Raw genomic sequence first — 25,281 nt, forward strand, 5'->3', positions numbered from 1 at the left:
CATTTCTTTTTTGTGCAACTTTATTTGTAATATTGGTGATATTATTTATTTGGAACTGGAAGAGCCTACCAGTCGCTTCGCTGATGGACCAATTAGTCGTCACGTCTCTTGCGGCTAGGAGGAGGGGGAAGGAGGGGATAGGGAGAGATATATTGCATATACATCTTTGGGGGGGGGGGGGAGGGAAGCAGTGACAGTCCCCTCCATTTTGGAGGTGGGGGAGACAGAAAGGAGGACAAATTTACCCATGCAGAGTGCTTTAACCTCAGTGTTGCCCAGGTGAAGAAGGAAATTTGAATACCCTCTGCCATCACCACCAGGTGGTACTACACGGTACAAATTTACATAGAGAATTTATGCACCACCACTCAGTCCCCTAAATCCCCGTGTGAGGCCACGGACACATGGCCTATGTTACCCCCCACACAGAGTTGTATTTGTACCTCGAGTTTGGAGTTTGTAACTTAAAAGATGCATAAGGAACAAAGGCAGACAGACAGCCACAGAGAGACAATGGTGTTTATACATATAGATATAAAGAGGTACAGGTGATCCAAAGCTCTAAATGCTCAAAGGTCCAAGCTATCTATCTGTCTGAAGAGTGTAAGTGGTCTAAATGGTGTTAAGGTCTAAAGGGTTAAGGATTCTAAAGTATTGAAAGGGTCTTAAAGGTAAAAGAGGTATTTAAGGGTCTACAGTGTATTTTGGGTCTTTGGGATATTTAAGGATTTTTGGGGTCTTTTGTTTCTTCGGGGTATTTTGGGTCTTTGGGGTATTTTGCATCTTCTGGATCTTATGGCTCTTCAAGGGTCTTTTGGGTGTTCAGGGACGTTTGGGTCTTCAGGGTGTTCAAGTTTATTCGGGGTCTTAGAGGTCTTTCAGTGTCTTGGTGGCCTTAAGGATCTCTGGAGTATTAAAGGGTCTTCAAAGGTCTAAGGGGTCTCAGCAGTCTAAAGGGTTGAAAGGTACATCCCAATAGTACGTAAATATTAGACATATAGTCACATGGCTTCATAGACGGACAGAAGCTGAGACCGAGATGCTTTTACATTATAGAGAGACTATAGTATGGATCGGCTTGCTATGCTCGCCTCAACCAACAAACATCGCCGCAGAGGCGCAGGCTTGTTTTAACTGAGGAGTGACTGCACACGAATTGCTGTGTTGTCATGATTTACACCAATCACAATACAAACATTTATTTTTTACAAATTCATTTGTGATATTATTTAATTTGTAATCTAAAAAGGTCCAACTGATCGAAAGCTGTAAATGGTCAAGGGTCCAAACTGTCTAATCTTTCTTAAGTGTGAAAGGGGTCAAAATGGTGTTAAAGGGACTTAAAGCCTTTCTCATGACTATATTTAGAAAAAAAAAAAAAAAAGATTTCATGACCATTTCTCTCCAGGGAATTTTCTTGTTTAATACCATCAACTACAAGCCACTGATCTACACCACCTACGTTTACCCATGGTGGGGGGATGCAATAGGTTGGTGCTTTGCCTTGGTATCAATGCTCTGCTGGCCTTGTATTGCAATCTACAAGCTGAGCAGGACCAAAGGCTCTTTAAAAGAGGTATGTTGTGGTTGCCGTATGTTCCCACATTCCACACATAACATGAAGTGCTGTCGTCCACCAACATGTACCTTCAAATTGATTTACAGAATTGTAATGCTAAATTTAATTATTGATTACATGGGGTGTGAGAATTGCTTAGTTTCCTAATAGTGATTACTTGATATTATAGTCATGTACAAGTTCCTCCGATTCATTCATCCTCTTTATTGTGCTGTGTTGGTTTTTGAACAATAAGCAAACTGTGAACTTACAAACCCTCCACTTTTTACTTGAATGTCAGTTTATAGAATGCGGTCATGTGCATGGACTTTAAAATAATTTATTTGGCAGCAAACTATTTTGGAAAGGGACTAAAGACCAATCAAGTTAGAGGTTGACAATTTATGTTTTCAGCATGAGTAACTCTCTCTTCATTTGTGATAAATCAAAGTTAATTTTTCTTTTCTTTGTCTGGCAATTGAAATAGAGATGGAACATCCTTACAATACCAATATGGTCACCCCATCACATGGAGTACCTGAGCATCGATCCAGATCATCAGAAAAAATGACCTAGGCATGCTTTGCTTGCCAATTTATTGCCACAACTCCAACTCCAAACAACCTTACCCCACCTGATATTTCCTTTTTCTCATGGCGTAATGCAATTTGTGTACATAAAGATATATCTTTGGCTGGCTTATACGAACCAAATGCTCAAAGTAGATAATCAAATTGATTGATGCTTGATAATCAAGTTTGTTAGATCACGGAAACGTTACATTATTGTGCAGTAAAACTAAGATAATTTTTTATTATTAATTCAAGCAATAATTCTTGTCCAAGCATCTACAGCAATGAAATGCTAGCACATTATAATGAAAATGACTTGCCCAACAATAAAAACCATCCAATCTACAAAGAGCTTTTACTACAAAGGCCACATAACTACCATATATGGTTTTAAACAAAGTATCCACATTGCCAAATACCCTGCTGAATGCTAAGTAGTCTAATCCAAATGCCTACTGTTTACTATGCAATGAATGCAGAAAATGCAAGACTTGTAAATAATTATTGTGAGGTTATTTCTCCATGGAATGTTTAGTTACACACTGGTTGTTTTATTGGGACCATATGAAAGTAGAACAAAGAGGTTATACTTAACCAAGTAAACATTTGACTGGAATGCATGAAATCATTTGAACAAACTGCTCTCTTGCAGGATGTCCAAAGCAACATCAAGTCAAAATCGAAAAATGGTGCAACTTTTTCTCATGATGAGCACCATTGTTTTTATTATTGACATGAATTTTTCTTTTTTAATACAAGACGTGGACGCAGCTCTTCGTTAGCAATACTGGATGCAAAACTGTTATTAAATCAATATAGCGATTCATTCATTTGCAAGCCAACATCGAAAGTGCAAATCATTGCCTCACATGAAGCAACCGGTTAAAATAGGGATTGGATATCAACCCATTGAGTACGCAATACGAGATGGGAGCCGGTGCGCATACTCATACTATGTTTATCACTGCACATCCATGCAATTCAAGAGTATGAAACTTGGTAATGTCATGCATAGAGAAATTTTGAATCCCATCCAAAGATGACATTTTCAGCACTTTTCCTGTATTCACCGATTGAATTCAGTACACGCTGCCTGGCTTTTGGCTCTGGCTAAAATCAGGAGTACTACGGCCGATTCAGCACATCAAACGGCCAGTTTGGACAGCATAGGAAGAACCGCCTTTGGAGGCCATTTTTTCCCTGCAGAGCAGGGGTTGGCCTTTTTTGGGCACTGTGGTCCCTTTTTTGGGCACCGTGGTCCCTTTTTTGAAGCAATGTTTTATGGCCGGATGCCCTTCCTGCCGCCAACCCTGTTAGTCGCCTCTTGCGACACGCAGGGGATTACCAGTGAACTGGTACTCAATTTGCCGACCTCGGAAGGATGACAGGCTGAGTCAACCCCCCTGGCGTTAATTCAACGATCAACCGGGATTCGAACCCAAGATCCTAGGATCCCAAGCCAGCACCCTAACCGCTAAGCCAACACCCGGCTTGGACAGCATAGGAGAGGGAAGAAAATCTGCTTTTCCACTGGCAATCAAGTTGTTTGCTTGGAGGCAGGGATCAGAAAATAGGGAACAATATCTTTGCGTTGAGTGCATTAGGGGATTTGTAGGAGACAAAATCAAGAAAATGACAGAGTTTTATTGGAACAAACCAGGACACTGTGAGACGAGATTTAAGTGGAGTATGTATGAACCAAAAAAAAATACATGACATTTGTGACAAAACAGGGAGAATGAAAACCGGAATTTCCAAACTGACATCATTAGTAGTACATGTTTGTGAGGCACCATAAATGGGATGAACGGCATCACATGGTGACAACTGGTCAGATACGACTAATGATGCTATGGATGGATATTCATTCAAGCACCGACAATGGTTATAGGAATGGTGGTCCTGAATCGTCGTGCTCGACATGAGCACAGTCAGGAAGTCCGTAGCATAAACGGATCATTTGAGTGTTATTTTCATGACAACATGCATGGCCGCACTCTTACTGCCGAGTTCGCCTCCAGATTTCTGCATTCTCCACTTTCGAATGTCTTGTTACTTCCGTGCAAATATGTGTAGCCTCACGGTGCACAACTTTCGGAGTAGTTTATCCTTCATATCATGGCAGGTTGGAATAGGAACATCGTGAGTGAGGTTATCAGCTTGCTCAACTAGCTTCACTAATAAAGTCTTCCCTTTCAGCTGGCCTTCGACCTCTCTAAAATAGCACTCTCCAGCGATGAAGATTTTCATTCCTACATCTTAGCAATGGGTGAATCAGCCTTGCTTGAGCACAACAAGAGCTGTTCAAATGAGGGGCAACGTGGTACCTTGAAACCACATGACTGTGCTCTCCAAATCAGAGCACTCCAGAGAGAACAAAGGACGGCCAGACTCTATATATGGCCCTGTCCACAACCATCATTTACCATGTTGTGGAATTTAAATTTGTTTTCTCCACAACTGCTTGAGCGATTGACGTAAAACATTCAACATAGGAGTGCCTACCCATGGATAATTTTTTTTAAACAAAGTTACATGATGATTGGATGGAAAATGCGGCCGGCGTCCTGAAAAGTCTGTTTTCTGTAGGCATGGGTTGCAGGGTGTTTCACGTATCAGGAATAAACGGCCTCGACCTCGCTGCCCTCAGCTGAAAAATTGTGCATGATGCAATCAATGGAATTATGAAATAACAGAACACTTCGATCATGCAAAGAATGTCTTTGAATAAAATAAATTTTGCAAATTGATTTGCTCAATTGTCATAAAATGTTGGAATTTTTTATTTTTGAAATGGTGTGATATTGTGGTTTATGCAAAACTCACCCTCCACACAACAGAATTGAAGCGGTGCTTTACAGAAAGCCCTCTAGTTGCACAGATGACTACACCTGGCAAACTGAAAACAGAATGACCAGAAAATATTAGAGAGCAGCCATTGAGGAGAGAGAGGGTTCCACTTGGAGAGAAGTGTCAGACACCAAGAAAGAACCACCCAAGAAAGGCCATTTTTCCCCGCAGAGCAGGGGTTGGCCTTTTTCGGGCACCGTGACACTGACACCCCCAAATTTTTCATGACGTACATCAAACGTGTGTGGGGTGAAGCAACTTCACCCATTCAGGGAAATGGAAAGAGTTTTTAAAGCTTTCTAAAAAATGTCATTCATCTTAAAACTTCTCACCCACAACCAGCTCCATGAAAATTGCAAAGCGAATGTCATCCCATGGTAGCACCACAAATCAGACGAATTAATATCCTGTGGTATTCAAACCCAATTTGAGGTAAACATTCTTAAAGTGGCCTGAAGAATGAATCACGAACCAGGGGAATTTCATCAGGAGAGACAGACAGATTATTCTGTAGGAAATCACATGTACCTGCAACTTCAAAAGGCATTCATTTCGTTTTGGTTGTGTGTGGCTGAGAATACAGAAACAATCTTCAAACCCACAACCAACAGACCTCCAGATAAACAATTTTAACCCAAACCTTGAGGTTGTTTCAATAATTCATTTTCAAATTTAATAAAAAGCAAAAATTACGTTAAGCTACCTTTGCAGCTTTTTGCACAAACCATTTAGAACTTCCAGAAAAGATGACAACTGACATTTAACAATTTATGGCCATTGTTTAACAGATCACCCTCCCCTCCCCCCCCCCCCCATGTAAAACTGAAATACAAACAAGAAAAACAATCGAAGATTGTATGAAGAAGCAAAAGTCAGACTCACACCAAGAAGGATTAAGGCAAATAATGATCAATTAGGACAATCAAAAATCCGGTTTGTAAATGCAGTTACAAGCAAAGGCCTTGTGAATGAATGCACCTGCACAAGTTCTTCGTGAAACTTCTTTGTAAAAGGAGGGAAACACCCTTCGGTATGCGGCAAACGGTGGCATGCTTGGCAATTGCAAATGCAAGGCCCCTGCAATGCGGGTTTTCATTTCAAAAAAAATCACAACATTCCCATTTTTATTATACCTTTGAGACTACACTTGTTGTAGCCAAACAAATTATAACCAAACTGAGCTAACCGAATCGAAACCCTTTGCCAATAAAGCCGAATGTTTAATCAGCTTCATAATGCTTCAACTGCTGTGAAAGAACATCCGTTCTGACTTTAGGAAATCGGCGGTTTGATTCCAACACTAGCAGAGTCATACCAAATAATAAAAATGGTACGTACCCAAGCTCAGTGGCTGTGTTTGTCTGAGGTGCAGTGTGTATGTAGTATGTTCGCGCGTGCGTGTGTGTGTTCGTGTTCCAGCTCTTCCACGAGCCAATGATGCTGATAAAAAAAGAAAAATAAACTTGAACATGTGAATCGTGTACAACCCGTGTGCACTGTTGATCTCATCCTTGACATTTACTGAATTTCTCCCTGCAGAAAGAGGAAAAACAACAACACCAAGGTAACAAAGATAAACTAACAGGAATACAAACGCTCCACTTTCGTTCAAGTAATACATGAAGGTATTAAAATTGGGCAACTTCTATGCAATGATTACAGCAAACCTTTTGACTTTGGGTGGAAAACAGGTGCTGCATTTGTTCGTGTTCATTGAGGAGGTTTATGTACTCATGGTTTAGTTCCTCAGCTCTCTCTTTCACACAACACTTTTCGCTCAGACACTCGACAAGAGCTGCAAACACAATCATGCTATCTTTTCATTTGGACACTCATAATAGTGGGGCAGAAATGAAAACAGTGCGTGTGCACGTGCATTACATTAACGCTGACTCATTCCCAGATTGCTTTTCCCAGGAAAAGGTTCTTTTTCTCAAAAAAAAAAAAAAAGATTTCCAGAATTTCAAAAAATTTCACCTTTTCGTGCAATTTTCAGCTCTTTATTAACTTTGGCAATATCTGTCTTGAGTGCTTTATTGTTTGCAATTAATCCTGCAACATCAACCTGTGAAAAGAGGAAGAAGAAGCATTCACAGACGGATTCACACAATTCAAACTCGAGGAAACAAGAGGGTGCATTTACTACAGTTCGAAGGCAGAATTTTTAAATAACTCATCGAATAGAAGTTGGGAAACAACTGGCCTGAATGATTGCAGCAACACAATGTGGCACCGATTCACAGAGCATCGCAAAACACCTCTAAATATATGTTGTACCACTATTCCAGAAGGGCTAAGCAAATACACCAATAGGTAGAAGTGCACTTGAGGCAATGGCTCAACACTTCCCCAAAGGGATCGCAAGATAGATCAGCGGTGGCATGTTTTCCTCAGATTTATTTTGTTCATTAGAAAACATGCCGTGTGTGTACAGTGATCGGTACAAACAGGCCAAGACGACGACAAATTGACCAGACTCCATGTTTCGAGGCTGGATAAGTTTGGGCTCCTTTTACATCAAAGCTTTACTGGGTTCCAGCCTCAAGCGGCAAATGGACAGCACCTGTTCTTTGAGCAATTCAGCGAAAGTAGCAATGTTTGCCATTTAGGTAAGTAACAATGAAAATTAAACAAAAATGTAAATAACGCAACACTTTATCTTGATGGACAACGGCTTAATTGGGCTAAGCCTGAAGATTATCGAGCAATCTTTGATGAAAAATTTGAACCTGGAGGTGCAAATGGTCACGTGATCATAGTTTGTGCCCAAACCAAATGGTTTACCATTGGAGCAAGTTCTGTCGCCAAAGACAAACACATAGCTACTTCACACACTACAAAATAATGACATTTGATACAATACGATTCTTAAGTACCAGTAATAATAACCTACCGAGAACCACTGCTCACCTAACCTCATTTGTTCCTCTTTTTTCCTGCCCATGAAACCAACTTCCACATTCTCTTCAATCTCATTCTTCCCTCCAAGTCGTCAAGTCAGCTGGTTCACCACCATCTCAGATTGTCCCCAAAACAAAACCATTATCTTTTCTACCGTCGTTAACCCTTCCCTCCTCCCAAACCCGACCCAAATCCCTCGTCCTTCCAAATTTGTAGTTTTCCCTCCTGAATCCATCTCGTCACCCCATGCATCCTCTCCATTCCTCCCCACACCAATTCTTTGTCTGCCTCCCCCTGTCTTGGCCATCGCTCTGTTGGTGTTTCCCCTCTCTGTGCTGTTCCTTTTGTCCTGTTGTGTCCTGATCCGCTCAGTGTACTAATTATAGCTCTTCTATGAGCCTTGACTATGTTAAAAGAAACACATGCAAATATGCACACACGTCATAGTCTCAACAAAAGACCACAACAAACATGCACTCGTGCTCTACAATGACTACACTGTGGCCATAGACCTGGACAATGATCAAAGGACAAGCAAGATTGGTAAAGTAAACAAAGGAATGAAGAAATGTGGCAAGTATTAAATAATAAATGAAATAGTGAGAGAGGGAATGAATTACACTGCTTGTGCATGCTGGCAGCAACAGTTAGACAGCACACAGCTGGTCATTTTGGAGCGAAGACGTTCAGTCCCATTGAGCCTCGTACTCGGTCTCGTTCCTCCTCACTCCCTGGCAATATCCCTGAGATACATTTGGTGCACCCAGCAAAATTCAGACTGGCGTTCTTTCTCCCCTCGGATCTCTCTCTTTCTGTGGCACTGTGCAAAGTCGTCCAGACAACAACAACCTCCGACTCTGATAGGCCGGACGTTTGAAGCATTCGAGGACTCAGTGATGAAGGATTCAAGACGGTGTATAAACTTCTAAGAGGAAGGGGGTGGGGGAGTTTTTGGGGAACGCAGGTGCGTGCAACTGTGTGGTTTGTCTTGGCTGACGTTCCGCAACCTATGGGTTTGCAACACCCAATGTTTGGGTCGCGAAGGATTTTCAATGGGTCGCACGATCGTTTCAGAAATCGTGGGAAAAAAACTTTATCGACGATTTACTTCTCCCGACTGAACAGAACAGAGATCAAATGAACGCCGATACAAACTTTATAGTGTGGACTCTTCTACCGCGCTGTACCGATGTACCGCGCGTGCATCCGGTCAGTCAGATCATACGTTTAGTTTCCGACACGCGAATGTCTTTTCAATCGAAAGATTGAGCTGTGAGCGTAAGGTACTCGCCATGGCTAGAACGTATCAGCCTGTGTTCCTGAACTATGGGTTCACCTTTAATATCGATCAGCACAATGTTCATCGACCACAGTGTGTGATATGCCTTGACGTGTTGGCCAACGAGTCCCTCAGGCCCCAAAAGCTGAAACGGCACCTCGAGAAGAAACATGGAGATCATGTCAACAAGTCGCGGGAGTTTTTTTCTCCGGAAAGAACGCCAGATGAACAACAGCAAGTCAGTAATGAGTTCGGCTGTTTTTCCGTCGAAGGGACTGACCAAAGCCAGCTACCTGGTGGCGGAGAAGATAGCCAAAGAAAAGAAACCGTACACTATTGCGGGTAAGTTTTTTTGTTTTTTTTCATAAAAGTATTTCACTGCATTGGCGGATTGTAGGTTCATAAAGTAATACATGGCGCTGTAAGTATAGTTAAATTTAGTTTTTCATTTCGTCTTTAGAATATTGATGTGTCGGGTTCTTGCTTACTATTACGCGTGCCATGTATACGTTGGTATATCACAACTTCGTAAGTTTTATTGTTTGTTACAATACAGCTATTCTTAAACTTTGCCTCTTTTTTAAAAGTACGTACAGCAATCATATCGTACATATTGAATTTTTATAATGCCTTGGAACAGCGGTTCTTAACCTGGGGGTCGTGACGTACACGGATACATGAACAAAATACTGTGTGGTATGTACCTTTGTTAGGTTCCTAAAAATGGGCTCAACAAATTGATATATTATTTATGACCCCTTCATAACCCCCGGAAAACCCCAAACGACCCCCATGGGGGTCACGGCCCCCAGGTTAAGAACCGCTGCCTTGGAACAACATCAAGATTAATCATAAAGTGAAAGAAATGTTCATGTGTTATTTTATATATCTTGTATTGCAGAGCAACTCATCCTGCCATGCGCCAAGGCGATGTGCAGAGAAGTGCTTGGAGAGACGGCGGCTTCCAAGACAAGCACCATTCCACTTTCTGCCGACATGATTCGCCGACGGCTAATAGACATGGGCAAAGACATCGAGCACTAGCTGTACGCAAACCTAGAGGCCAACAAGTTTGTCATCCAGTTGGACGAGTCAATGGACATCGCACAGAAGGTGTTGATCCTCATCTTTGTTCGTTATCGGCATGGCGATGCTTTTATGGAGGATCTTCTGGCATGTGACGAGCTACAGACCAAGACCACGGCCACAGAAATATTCGCAGTCGTCAACAAACACATCACATTGCATAGCCTCAGGTGGGAAGACTGTGTTGGCATTTGTATCGATGGTGCGACATCGATGACAGGTCGGCGCAGCGGTGTCATTAAGCTCATCCAAGATGTGGCACCAGAGGCAAGCTGGACCCACTGCTTCCTCCACCGCAAGGCATTAGCGGCGAAATAGATGTCACCTGGACTTGCCGAAGTAATGGACATTGCAGTGAAAACAATCAACCATCTCAGGAAGAGTGCCTTAAATTCGAGGTTGTTTGCAGAGCTGTGTAAGGAGCAAGATGCAGAACACACCACGGTGCTGTATTTTGCAGCTGTTCGCTGGCTCTCCAGAGGAGATGCTTTGGCAAGATTGTACGAACTTCGCGACCAGGTCCTCGCATTCTTGGAGGTGGCTAGGTCAGACCTGGCAGTCTACTACAAATACAACAAATTCATCGCAACATTGGCATACATGGCCGACATCTTCAACTTGTTGAACAATCTGAACATATCGTTCCAGGGCAAAACGAACAAGCAGGCGAAATCCTTGTTCGTAATGTATGACAAGATAGCGGCGTTCAAGTCAAAGCTGGATCTGTGGAAGAGAAGAGTACAGACCAATGATGAATTTGACATGTTCGAAAACCTGGATGATCTGCTCAGCAAGTGTTGAGGAACGTGTGGACATTACGGATGTCATCGTCGAACATCTGGTGAACCTGCGCAAACGATTTGATGAATACTTTCCTGCGTGGAGAAGAAGTGGATCCGAGACCCTTATTCAGTCGACGTTCAGCAGTGCTGCAACTTGTCCAACAGATTGAAAGAGGACTTGATCAACATCGTGTCTGATGGTACATTTGAGACACTGTTCAGGAAGGACACTTTAGTAAAGTTTTGGCTGACAGTGTCTCATGAGTACCCAGAGATTGCACATCTCGCGGTAAAGTCCCTGATGCCATTAACGACGACGTGGATGTGTGAGGCAGGTTTCTCAACGGTGAATTATCTGAAGTCCAAGTATCGAAACAAACTGGAGACAGTGGCCCTGTGCGCCAACCTGAGAATTGCATTGTCGCCGCTTCAAAGCCGAATCGATGATCTCGTAGCCAATATGCAAAGTCAACCATCGCACTGATGTGGATAATCCACATCTACAATGTTGCTAACGGAACATTTAAATTAGGCTTGTAAGTTTCACTTTCGGGTTTAATCAGTGAAAGTTGTTTATTAATGTTGTTCATGATAACGGAACATTGAACCTGGATACAAGTTCAGATGCATATCGGGTTTTTTCAGTAAAAGTTATTCTTGTTTTGTTTATCAGTTCATGTTACATTTTAAGTTCATCATCTATTCACGATGAAGATTAAAATAAAGTTCGAACACCTTATCTTAGCGTGTCACTTTAATAATTAAAGTTTTATTATATTTCACAAAAGATACACCGCCAATGAATGTTGTGAGATTCATCTTCATCTTCACCAACATCATCTTCATCATCTTCATCCGGATTCATCGAAGGGGCGGACTCATCTCTTCCGAAGCTGATAACTAGGCAGGGAGTTTACGCCTGATTGGCTGACAATAATATCAAGTGGGCGGGGTCTGTGATCGAAGTCGCTGCTCATTCTCAAGGGGGGCGTGGTCTCTCGTTCTCTCTCTCCTCATGGTCGTGGAGATCCGTACAAAATAACAACAAAATAAGGACAGTGTTTGGTATGATTGTCGTCACTTTGCTTTATTGTTCAATTACGAATTGTACTACAGTACAAAGATGATGAACCGAACCCTTACCAAGATATTAACGTCATAATCAATCGATATTTCCATGACGGTTTGAAAGGTGTGTGGGGGGGAGGGGGGGATTCGATGGGTCACGACCAGATGCCTGGGTTTTTTTTATTGGGTCCTGGGCTAAAAAGGTTGCGGAACGCAGGTCTAGGCCATCTTCGTTACATATGCCCATTCAAAATGTACATACACAAACGTGGCATTACCTAGAATAAGCACGCATACAAATAAAAGAGGAGAGGAAGGGGGGGTTTTTATACCCTCCTTTTTCCATGCACGTTTCAAGAAATATCCATCGATATATATTTTTTAACAGGGTCTTAGCCTCAAGGAAGAGATGTCACACACATGCAGACAGACATGCAGACAGACTCGAGATACGACATCCAGAAACAGACTTCAAAAAAAGAGGAACCTGGGACTTCAAACACAGCTGACGATCATGGTTGAAGTGACAACTTCCTGAGACATGCTGGGCCGTGGTGTGACCATTTTGTGGCGTAACTTTTCTCTCAATAAACAGTGGGTCAAAGAAGCTAACCCACAGGGTTTGTCAATGTTGTACCCTCTAAAACTAAATGCTGAGCATCAAACGAAGCAGCACGTGCAATTTTAAAGTGTATGGTATGATTCAGCCATGGTCGGAACAAAACTGTCAGCCTCTAAGACTCCGAGCATATATGCTCCAATCACAATGCCAGAGACTGGTTGCGTAACTTAATTATAAACAAGAGCAATCATAGATTGCAGACCCTCGCCAGGACTTGTTTTGTGTGGCAAATACAGTAAATGGAACGATGCATAAAATGAAAGGTCGTTGATTGCAAACGAAAGGACTAAATGGTCTTGTTGTAAATGTGTAACGGTCAAACGTCTGAAAGTTGTAAAGGTCAAATGGGCTGAAGGTGCAAATGGTCCAAAAACATATAAAAATGGTCTAAAGGTCAAAGGGGTCTACAGAGTATTACGTATTAAAAGGTCTGAAAGGTGTGAAGGTCGAAAGGGCATTTAAAGGACTCCAAGGGTCTTTGGTGTTCTAAAGGGTCTGGTGTGCTAAAGGGTCTTTGGTGTTCAAAAGGGTCTAAAGGGTGTAAATGTGGTCTACAGGGTCTTTGGGGGTCTCAGGGTTGCAACGGGTCTAATGTAGTTAATATACAAACTCATATTTTGTGCGGACAAACAAACAAACAGACAGACCCAAATGCAAGACCCTCTCTTCTGGCGAGGTTAACAAATACCATTAAACATTGCATGCATATAAATCCACCAATTTTCCCCACCTTGTGGGGTCAGCTGGGGGGGAGATTATTTAGCCCAAGTCTTTCATGAACTGGCTGGCCAGGCTACTCTTTAGGGCTGCTCTTGAAAGTAGCAGGAATGTTGAGTTTGGCTACTCTTTAGGGAAGACACCGTGGGATATTTAATGTCCACCAATGACTAGTGCTGGCACACAGGTCTTTCGGCTTACGGTCCTACATGCTCAATGCATTGCTCTGTATGCGAAACACCAAGTTGCGGAATATCTAAAGGGTACAAAGCACGAGGTGTTTGGGCTCAACTCCAATTCCTGATAGAAGGGATCATACGATAAATTGGCATTCTGGTGCTACACAGGCTAGGAATTGCCTCATCATTCAGTACTTGGGAAAAATAAAAATCAGCTTACCATCCCATATGTTGACACTCACTTATGGATTTTAAAGACTTTGGCAATTCGTTCATTCATTCGCTTGCTTGTGCTCAACTAGCCAATTAGTTAGGATATTGCCTTTTTACCCTCTGGCACCACACTATTGTATAAGCCAAAATCATATATGACTGCAAGATAACTTTACAAAACTAGAACGGCAGTCGGTAGAGTGCTTACATATGTCAGGCTGAACAGTTTACATTTTGTATTCCACAGATAGGCTGGATCTGCAACCGGGCCTTAACTAAAATCGAATCGGCTTGTTCTCGTCCCCTACCCAAATCATCCACCCAGTTTCATCCGAATCCGTCAATAACGTTTTGAGATATCGTGCTATGTATAGGTACAAAAAAATATTAAAAAGACGACACAATACTTCTTTGCAAATTGCATATTCTCTAGCAAAAGTCTATTTGCTGCTAAAAAGATGAACTTGTAAGGGCAACAAATACTCACAATAGACCAAAATGCCAAGAAAGTCTAATTGACCAATATATAAATAACAAATACTTCTTTCTTTCTTTTTTTAACCACAACTTTATTTTCAAAATACCATATGTATGGTACACAAGTATCTTGTTTTTATGCATCACAGCATTCAATACTTGGGAAAGTCTTTGCTAGCCATCAAAGGGGGGACAAAATGGATAAATAAGCAAAATCGAAAATAATAATGATAATAATTAAAAGAAATTGTGAATTTCCCGAATCCAGGCTTCCTGCTCACTTCATTCCTTTGTTCCACATTTCTCTTTTTTTGCAACTTGAAACACCCCTTTACAATTCCAACTAATCAACCCACCTTCGCTTCACTCCACTTCCCCCACCACACCTCTCCTCAACTGCTCGCGAGTTACTACGTTTTCTTCCCTCTTCTTATCCCCCTATTGCATCCATGTTGCCTACTGAATACAGTCAGTGCATTGGCTTTTTCTCTTTCACCCGACTCAAAGACAAGAAAAACTTTTGGAGTATCTCAGTTGCAGAACATTTTGAACGCCCCCTCATATGTTGTGATTTTGTTTATCAAGCCAAGACCATTGCAAATATGTATGATGGGAATATCGATTAAACACTATATGAATCGGATAGGCATATGATATAAAGTCAAATAATTAATTAATACCGCACTCAAATTCGTACTTTGGCACATTGTCAAAGTTTAGATTCCAAATAGTCCACCACAGTAACTGCACAATTCTGCCAATTCACAAGTTTCACTTTCACATTCTCCATCAACAACAACAGGAGGGTAGGAGGTTGGGAATTAGGGTGCAGATGAGTCATCTGAATCTTATTTAATCCCAGGTTATGAAATAGGTACGGTACTGTATATGGAAAACAGATGCAAAAAATTATTTTAAAAAAACAAAACAAAAAACAACAACTTGCTTCCTGTTGAACTGTGTTTTCTTTCATGCATTTCTTGATAACAGCATCAGCGCATTGAACCTGTTCTTCGAGTACCTCAAAGTCCAAATGTAATCTTGCCTGCTGTGAGACGAGCATAACCAGGCGACGTATGATCCTGAATGTGAGAAGCGAGATCAGCATACCTTGTATTGTTGGGATTCAAGCAAAACTAGGCATCTTAACACACAATAAAATAACCCAAATATATATTTGGAGGGAGAAAATACAGGGAGACGGACAAACAAGGGATGCAGGAAACGATGAGGGGTAAGGGTGAATGCAAAGAGGGGCCAAGATGAATACATAAGCAAAAAGGTTTTGGTTTAAAGATCATGATTTTTAAACCACCCTCCACCAGGAACGTGTGGAAAAGATCATGATTTTGGATGCGGGATGACTTGAGATGGTGGTAAACAGCTGTCTAGAGACCTATCGGGAAGAATGAGATTGAAGAGTCAGGAAGGTGGTTCCACAGGTGGGGAAAAAAGAGGAATAAATGAATGAAGGTGAGCAGTGGTTCTGTCCGACACACACACACACACACACACACACACACACACACACACACACACACACACACACACACACACACACACACACACACACACACACACACACACACACACACACACACACACACACACACACACACACACACACACACACACACACACACACACACACACCAGGACTGACCTCCTATATCCACCGCCGCTGAATTAATTCAGCCTGGGAATTCTTCCACAGAAACCTGCTTTCTCATGCACAGATTCATCCCATCTTGTCTTCAATTATCTTACCCATCCTCCCGCTCTTGGTACTCTAAATCATGTTACCAAACTCCAACATCTCTTTCCTTGTTCAAACCTTGCCTGGTGCAAGGCAGCATCCAACTGTGACGGCGTCTGCACAAAAGTGCCCATTTTCTTAAATCTGCACCCAAGAATGTCCCAAACACGCTGTATTGGAATCAAACCAGGACTCCTTGCAAACCGGGGAAATGCTGTGAGGGCAACATTTCAATTCAGTCGGTAACTGGACGATAATGGTTGGGTCTGACATTGGCATCCATGAATATATATTTTTTGTGAGAAGTGGGTGGTTGTCAAAATATGGAATAACACAAATCAAAATGTTCATAGGATACCTTTTCTCCCATGAGGTTACCCTGTACAGTGACAAAGTGAGGGTTACAATTGTAACAGGCAGCCCCATATCACAACGGATCCACCACCGAATAGGATGGACTCTACAATGTCCTTGGGTGGATAAGGCTGTGGGAGGTTTCCACCAAATCCCGAATTCTACCATCAGTCGTGTAGAGGACAAATAGGCTCTCATCAAACCAATGGTTCTTCCTCCAGGATGTGAGATGCAAGTATTGACATGCCCTGCACCATGCCAAGCAGACTTCCTTTATGTTCTGGGATGACATGAGGGCATCTTATCATGAAGGTGGTGTCTGGGCTTTGTAAACTGCAGCACAAAACCAGTATTGGACAGTTATTATGGGTAACCTCCGAGGAGGATTCCATTTTTGCACAACACCCTGTAGCTAAATGAATATATTTGACAAGCCTGATCAGAGCTGCATTTTCTCTGTTAGAGATCACTATGAGTCATCCAGATTGAGGCCTGTGTTTAATATTGTTACGTTTGTGGGGGTAGGGATACTTTAGGCCAGGTAGAGTGTATAGCTTGGTGTGCTCCGATTGTCGCGAAGAAGAAGAACCACCTCGATGTACTTACTATAAGTAGGGATCCGGTAGACCGTGTGTTCGGATTAAGTGTATCTTCGTCCCCATTACGAGGAGTGGGGTATGTTAATTAGCTCAGGGATTATGGGTAATTATCCCTTGCACGTCATTACCTATGTAATTTATTTCATATGTCCCTTTTGGCACCACACTATAGACACATTTTGGCACCACACCAAGCCACGCAATCACCCGCATTTAAACTCGCTAATTAAAAAGCTAACCGGAAGTCATGCCAATCAAAGCTATAATGCTGACAACCCCGACTTGGGAAGCGCACCGGTCGGGCAGGCCGAGGCCACGCCCCTAGGAGCCATGATTGGGTGAGGTTTTGATTGACGGGAAGGACTGGTCGGGAGCGACTCGCTGATTGGCGAAACACCCCAGATGACGTCAGAGTCTGGACGATAAAGAAACGCGCTGGAGGACATTTTCGCTTCTCTTTGTTTTTCGTCCTTCGCTCTTCCCTTCTCCTTGGCTTCTTGTTCTGACCGACCTTTATCGCACCCGTGTGCCTTGTCCTACCAAAGACGATAGCGAACAGAGTCACTATTCCCTCTTGCGCATTCTCGTACAAACGGTGGCATTATGCTCTTGGGCTCAAGGAAGCGATCGGACCGGCCGTGTCTCGAGATCTTGCTGGTGGTCGCACCAAGAAGCACAACCGCAGCCCGGGAACTGCGATTTTCCATGCGGAGGACGGGTGGACGAGCATGGTGTGGAAGAGCGAACTGCGCACCTGCTGATTGCTTCACACGGGATGCCTACTTCGCACCAACGGGCATGGCCTAGTGAAACGAGGGCGGACTGAGGCCTACTCCCGTCAACGAATGAGCGCACTATCCCGCCAAGAATGGAGTCGCGTCCAGACTGCGTGCCTGGAAGAGTCCAAACGGTCGAGTCGAGCTAAGTGCAATTAAACAACCAGACACATTTATTTGCAGTTATTTTATCATTTGTCTGTGTTGCGTGTTGGGGTCTGTTTGGGAGTGCTCCAATTTAGGAATTTATTATTTGACCGTGTTTTATTTTGTTACCGGCGTTTCTTAAGAAAGCCGGCATTTTCTTGTACATTTTAAACTCGGCTTGGTTCGAGTTGATTTATTGCAGGTTTGAGAACTGCCGGTGGGATCCTTGAAGGTAAGAGCTCCGGTTTCTTCCCCTCCCTCTTGTTTCCCCACGCGTATTCTCCACCATTTGATGAACGCTTTGGAGTAACAGCTTGTTTGGTCATCAGTGCTACCTTAAGGTGTTCACCAAGGGTAGTCACGCGCCAATATCATTAGTTTGTTGATGTATTCAGACCAATCTGCTGATAATAAATAGTCTGATGGAAGCAAAGTTGACATCCAATTTCACTGTAGAACATCCCAGAGTTGCTCATCTATTACTAAAAAGAAAAGCGTCTGTCTGTCACACTTCGTTCTAAGGAGTTTCTGCATTCGTACAATAATAAAAAATAGTACTGCTGGAAAGCTAAACATAGGGGGCAATACCCCTGGGCGCTCACCTGGTAGAATAAAGCAGTGTACCACACGGACTAAAGGTATTTTTAAACCATATCATGGCAATTTTAACCAATTTCAATGGTTGCTAGAAGACAGGGCAGCAGATACAATCATACTAACGTAATCCTAAGACTTTAAACAAACAAACAAAAAAACTATTTTGGGGGGCAACCCCCCCCCCCCACTCCCCTTTCTCCCCCATAGACTACCTTAGACCCCGATTTTTTTAATGCCGAGAATAAACTTTGGTACATCATGAGTGGTGAAGGTTGTGGTCAGGTTTCATAGTAATTGTGTGTGTAGTTTCTGAGAAAAAAGCAAATACCTATTTTGGGGGGCAACCCCCCACCCCCCAGTAGACCCCTCGGGGCCCAATTTTTAAAAAATTCCGTGAGCAAACTTTGGTACAGCACACGGGTGGTGAAGGTTGTGGTCAAGTTTCATCGAAATTGTGTGTGCAGTTTGAGAGAAGAAAGCAAATACCTATTTTGGGGGGTCAAACCAGGACCTAATTTGACCTGGTCTTCTGTGGTTTTGGAGAAGAAGTTTCAAGTGTTTACGGACGGACTGACGACGCGCCATTACATAAGCTCCCCTGAACTTCGTTCCAGATGAGCTAAAAAACGATAACCAGCAGGACATCTCAAAAAGTTGTGAACGGATTCGGATGAAACTTGGTGGCCAGGTTGGGTGTGGGACAAGGATGAATCGATTCAATTTTGGTGAAGATCGAAATCCGGATCCGAAGAAGAGAATTTTACAAAAATGTAAGTGATTCTATACCAATGAGTAATAGAGCCAAAAACGATACGTAGCATGATATTTCAAAAAGTTGTGGACTGATTATGACCAAACTAGATGTATAAGTTGCGTAGGCGACACGAACAAGCCGATCGATTCGATTTTGGTTCATGTCCGAATCCAGATCCAACCCACCAGTGAGATACAAAATGTAAACTGTTCAGCCTGGTGGAGGTATACTCTCTACCGAGTGCCGTTGTAGTTTATTGGCATGCTTAAGGCATGGGACCTACCTTTCACACTATAGCAGCCAAGTTTAGAATGCTAGTGAAATTATCCTCCAATCTATATGTCCCAAAACGTTTGTACAGTCTGCTTTGACATGCTTGTATTCAATTTGTTTGCCATTTGTATGAGCACCGCTTGCTCATGCTCTCGGCCAGTAACCCACCACTTTGGGAGTGGGCAATTGAAGCTTGTTATAAAATATAGTAATCCCAAACAGCCTGGGCCATTTTGTGTCCACAAACGGAATTTGTGGATGCAAAATGGCTTTTAACCCTTTTTAAGAAAGGTGTGCTAGTAAAATACAGAAGCATCGAAGGAATTACGAAGAAAGATAGAAGAATTTAGCACATGCCAAACCAAGGCCTCACATTAACACTTATATCATTACTTACAGCCAGAAAAGAAGAGAAAAACCAGATATATAAAAATTCCTCTGAGCTCTGAACAACTTCATGTGCATTTTATCAGACGTGGTGGATGCCATGCTGAAAACGTCCTGGGAGTCTGTATCAGAATACTTCCGCATTTCACGTATAGTATCTGAAACAAGAACAGGTTGCATGCACAATCAAACAATGCAACATCCACATAATCGATGAACACAACCTGTGAAGTGGAACTATACTGAAACGCAAAAGAAACTTACCACCTTTGAAACCTTTAAATATCAACAATAACACTGCATGTAGTAAATGTGTGAACTTATTTGTGGACAATAGTGTCCTCACTGTCAGACAAAACAGTCACGGATGGTCACTTGAACCTTCAATGGTCACTTCATAGCACAGCTGTTGAACAGCCGTTTTGACTGTCAGTGATTAGCCAAGGGGTACGGGATGATTTTAATGAGCTGCACGTGATGTCTTGATGTTGGCTTTAAAAAGGCCAGTGCAAAATGGGCATTTTGACCGAAAAATTTGACCATTTTGACCAACTTCAAAAAGACCGAAAACACAAAAGAAACTTACCACCTTTGAAACCTTTAAATATCAACAATAACACTGTGTATAGTAAATGTGTGAACTTATTTTTGGACAATAGTGTCCTCACTGTCAGATAAAATGGTCACGGATGGTCACTTGAACCTTCAATGGTCACTTCATAGCACAGCTGCTGAACAGCCGTTTTGACTGTCAGTGATTAGCCAAGGGGTACGGGATGATTTTAATGAGCTGCACGTGATGTCCTGATATTGGCTTTAAAAAGGCCAGTGCAAAATGGGCATTTCAATCAACATGCCACGATTGTCAAGGGATCAACGGCAGCGTGCCCTGGGCATGCTGCAAGGCGGACTGAACTACCGTGAGGTGGCACGTCGCCTTGGCTGTTCACACCAGACGATATCGGCCCTGGTGGACAGAGACACCCTCCACAACTCTGCAGATGACAGACCTCGATCAGGGAGGCCAAGAGTCACCACTGCAAGGCAGGACAGGCAGATGGTCCGAAGTCACCTGCGGGATCGATTCCGTCCAGCATCCCGCACTGCGGCAGAAACTCCGGGGTGTGCAAACCCACGGATCTCCAATGATACTGCACGGAGACGACTGCATGACTATGGTCTGACTGCCAGAAGACCATACAGAGGCCCCGTGATGACGGTTGCCCATCACCGCAACCGTCAGAGATGGTGCCAGCAGCATCAGCGGTGGACCTTGGCGCAGTGGAACGAGGTCGCTTTCAGCGAAGAGTCAAGGTTCTGTGTGGACAGTCCTGATGGGCGTGAGCGTGTCTGGAGAAGAACTGGCGAGCGATATGCCGATTGTTGCGTGCGTCAAGCCAACAGGTGGGGTGGCCCAAGTGTGATGGTGTGGGCAGCCATATCAGGCCGGTACAGGACGCCACTGGTGGTTGTGGATGGGAATCTTAACGCCCAGCGGTATGTGGATAACATCCTGCGACCTCATCTGCTGCCATTCCTGCTAGACCACCCAGAACTGAGAACCTTTCAGCATGACAACGCTCGTCCCCATGCTGCTCGCTTTACCACTGCATTTCTCCAAGGCGAGAACATCAACACCATGCAGTGGCCTGCGCTCTCCCCTGACCTGAATCCCATAGAGCACCTGTGGGATGAGCTTGGGAGACGCGTAGTTGGCAGGGCCAGGACACGGGCAGAGCTGCTTCAGACATTGAGGACTGAGTGGGACAGAATCCAGCAGCAATCCATCCAAAGACTGGTAGGCAGTATACGCCGACGATGCACTGCCTGTATCCAAAACAATGGTGGCCATACACGCTATTGAAAGGGGACTGACATTGCACCCTGTGCTGTTCTGTACTGTAGAACAAACTGATGAGATGGTGTATCTTGGTCAAAAACTTGACATGTCATCAATAAAATGCCAATGTTTCAATTAGCAATTGTTGGTTTGTTTTATTTTGAACTGTTACAATTTTATTACATTTCAAACAAGTGGTAAGTTTCTTTTGCGTTTTCGGTCTTTTTGAAGTTGGTCAAAATGGTCAAAATGGTCAAATGTTTCGGTCAAAATGCCCATTTTGCACTGGCCTTTTTAAAGCCAATATCAAGACATCACGTGCAGCTCATTAAAATCATCCCGTACCCCTTGGGTAATCACTGACAGTCAAAACGGCTGTTCAACAGCTGTGCTATGAAGTGACCATTGAAGGTTCAAGTGACCATCCGTGACCGTTTTATCTGACAGTGAGGACACTATTGTCCACAAATAAGTTCACACATTTACTATACGCAGTGTTATTGTTGATATTTAAAGGTTTCAAAGGTGGTAAGTTTCTTTTGCGTTTCAGTATACATAGGTAATTTCACAGAAACTGCAACCTGAAAAAAAAATAATATATACAATGCAGTTGTTTTTCATTTGATCCATAACCCAAGACTTGCAGAGGACCTTGTACCTGTCACACCCAGGACAAAGACAGTGCTTCATATGCAGGACAAAAATAGAGAAAGAGATTTACTTGAGCAAAGAACATGTTAAAAAAAAAGATTGGTTCTGCAAGACGTTGCTTCATGAGATACCTAATTACCTCCACCACCGAAGGTGGACGCAAGTTATGTTTTCACCCCATTCTGTCTGTGAACAGGATATCTGAAAAAGTTGGGGAAAAATTCGGACGAAATTCGGTGGAGAGGTTGGGTGTGTGACAAGGACGAAATGGTTAGATTTTGGTGAAGATCCTGTCCGGACACTAGATTATATTTAAGTGATTCTTCACCAGTGAGAGATGGGGTCAAAAACTATACAAAGTGCCATTCATAAAAAACACACACACACACACACACACACACACACACACACACACACACACACACACACACACACACACACACACACACACACACACACACACACACACACACACACACACACACACCAGGAGAGGGAGAGAGAGGGAGAGAGAGGGTGGCATGGGAGGAGGAAGAGAGGGATAATCACCATGAATTACAAATCCACGATGCACAAACTTGGAGGATAATGGGGGAAAATAGGATTAGGAACTTAAACATTAAAATTTGCACCCTTAATGAACATGTTTGTGCATTGTTTTTGTGCTATTTATGTGCATGAGTAAAAGGGTCAAGAACATAAAATAAAGTATTATTTTCCTGTATTAAGAACATAAAATAAAGTTTATTTACTTGAGTTATTAAGATCATGAAATTTACATTTCATAAAAAGGATGATAAACCTGATCCAATAATGTGACGGTGATGTTGATTATGGAGATGATGTTGTGGGGTTTGAGGGGTTTTTTGTGTAGACAGCCTATATTAATTCGGTGAATAAATGTGGAAAATGGTTCGACAACCTGCGATTATTCGAGTGCATTTACCGTTACCCACAAACCTTGCCTCAATAAATTAATCGCAATAGAGCAAATATGTGAACGACAAGGCCCTCTTGAACTTCAACTTTAATAATATTGTTGCGGATATGAGGACTGTATATTTTTTTTATTGTGTGAATTATTATTACTAGGGCGTGCCCGCACGTACGTGCTTGCCCGTACGTGCGTGCAAAAAAACATGCGTGCAAACAACAACAACAAAAAAAAACTTTGAAACCACGTGGCAGTAACGACCACAGAACCCCCTCCCCTCTATTTACATGAAATGGTTTGGTCCATTCGCAAAGCCAAAGCGAACGGCTTGCGAGTACGGTGACCATATCTTGGGAACCACTTGTCCGATTAATTTCAAACCTTGAAAAGGCACATCCTCGGGTCCCCAGCAATATACCTGGCAAGTTTCAAGTATATCGGACCGGTAGTTGTCGAGAAACAGCGGTCGCATACAGACAGACACACACACACACACACAGATTGCTGGAATTATATAGAGATTGTTTATTCTGCGCCTCCTACCTCCGGAGCTGTGTAAAAGTCAAAGGGCATCCCATAATTAGTCCATAAAGCATCCACACCACAGCCAATCATAGAATACCCCTGTTCAATAGTTATATCTTATTCTGTGTTTTAGGGTAAGGCTGTGTCTCCCATTAATAGAAGTACTCCATTGCACCAAGTGAAAGAGATAGATTCCCTTCATTCCCATTCCCAAAAACCTCCATTCCCCCTTTTCGTCGATTAGAAACTACCTCCGCTCCAATTACCGCCATTGACCACGAGGCAGGGTCGGAGAAGAAAGGCGTGTCTCCACCTCGTCATAGAGGGGAGGAGTGAGCCAGCCCCACTCGACCAACCATGAGCCAGGGGTTTGGCTAGAGAGGGCGGAGGAAGAGCGATCGGGGAGGTTCGCAAAGGTTGAGGGGCGGGGCCTATATAACCCAAGGCAGGGCGTGTCCAGAGGAGATGAGCTTTTACCGGCAGACGAAAGGGAGCCCAAGCGGTAGAGACGAGAGATGAGCTTTTACCGGCAGACGAAAGGGAGCCCAAGCTGTTGAGACGAGAGGAGGTCCAAGGCAGCTGAGCTTTTACAGAGGAGAGACGAGTACAAAGGAAAGAGCTGGGTCGTCAGAGCAAGAGCGCGTAGAGAGGTCCATGACAAGAGCTGAGTTGGTCGTCAGGGGTGGTCAGTGGTTGCGTTCAGTGGTTGCGTGGAGTGGTTGCGTTGGAGAAAGAGTGGTTGGACAAACAAAAGAGAGAGGAGAGAACCCGTCACGCCAGACCCCCCACCAGCACGTCGGCTCTGACCGTGATCCGACCCGTGATCCCGCGCACACGACAGGATCGGTGGCATCAGCGGCCGTCGAGGTCCAGCCCGACGTCCCGTGCGGGATCAAGCTCCAGCCAGCTCCGTGCCGTCCTCCCCCTCCAGCCACACACCTCCTTCCAGCCAATCCACTCTGCAATTCCCCGTGTGAGTCGTCTTTGTTTGTTCTGTGCTGGGTAGGTAATTAAGCTTGTATAAGGAATTCACTGTGTCACCTGCGTCTCATGTCCCTGTACATAATCGTGACTGCTCCTTCTTGATTATATGTGTAAATAATAAATCCAATTACTCTTCTGTACGTCTTCTCGTCTTATTCCTTTTCCTCTTTGCATTCGGTCGTTTTAGAGTTTTCCAGATTGGGCAGCTGCGGTGCGATACGGCCAAAGTTTGGGGTGAATCGGGTGAGTTGGGGAAGAATCGGGGGAACTGTTAGGTCGCGGTCATACCAACCGCTCCGTCAAAAATAACATCTTAACCGCGACAGTAACAATTGGTGTCAGGAGTGTCGGATTCGGACCTGGGACTAAATTTGTTAGGCCCAAATTTTGGAACACCAAT

General features: G+C 43.3%; 2 protein-coding genes across 3 annotated transcripts in view; one reads left to right on the forward strand and one right to left on the reverse strand.

Moving 5' to 3' along the window:
• The window catches only part of LOC137436529 (sodium- and chloride-dependent creatine transporter 1), an 83,045-nt gene extending 78,169 nt beyond the window's left edge, over positions 1–4,876 (forward strand). For both annotated transcript variants that reach the window (XR_013624931.1, XM_068130394.2), the window contains 2 exons: positions 1,409–1,576; positions 2,046–4,876. Coding sequence is in view for 1 of the 2 variants with exons in the window: in XM_068130394.2 (XP_067986495.1) it covers positions 1,409–1,576; positions 2,046–2,129 (252 nt within the window). In the remaining variant the exon portion in view is untranslated. The remainder of the gene's footprint in view (positions 1–1,408; positions 1,577–2,045) is intronic.
• Positions 4,877–4,889: 13 nt separating this feature from the next.
• Positions 4,890–25,281, reverse strand: part of LOC137436530 (B-cell receptor-associated protein 31) — a 47,447-nt gene continuing 27,055 nt past the window's right edge. The window contains exons 4-8 of the mRNA XM_068130395.2: positions 19,958–20,105; positions 15,251–15,386; positions 6,958–7,045; positions 6,648–6,775; positions 4,890–6,513 (exon numbers count right to left, since the gene is read on the reverse strand). Coding sequence (XP_067986496.1) covers positions 6,499–6,513; positions 6,648–6,775; positions 6,958–7,045; positions 15,251–15,386; positions 19,958–20,105 — 515 coding nt within the window. The 3' untranslated portion in view covers positions 4,890–6,498. The remainder of the gene's footprint in view (positions 6,514–6,647; positions 6,776–6,957; positions 7,046–15,250; positions 15,387–19,957; positions 20,106–25,281) is intronic.

This window comes from Myxine glutinosa, chromosome 11, assembly GCF_964187855.1.
Source record: "Myxine glutinosa chromosome 11, kmMyxGlut1.1, whole genome shotgun sequence".
Classification (NCBI taxonomy): Eukaryota; Metazoa; Chordata; class Myxini; order Myxiniformes; family Myxinidae; genus Myxine; species Myxine glutinosa.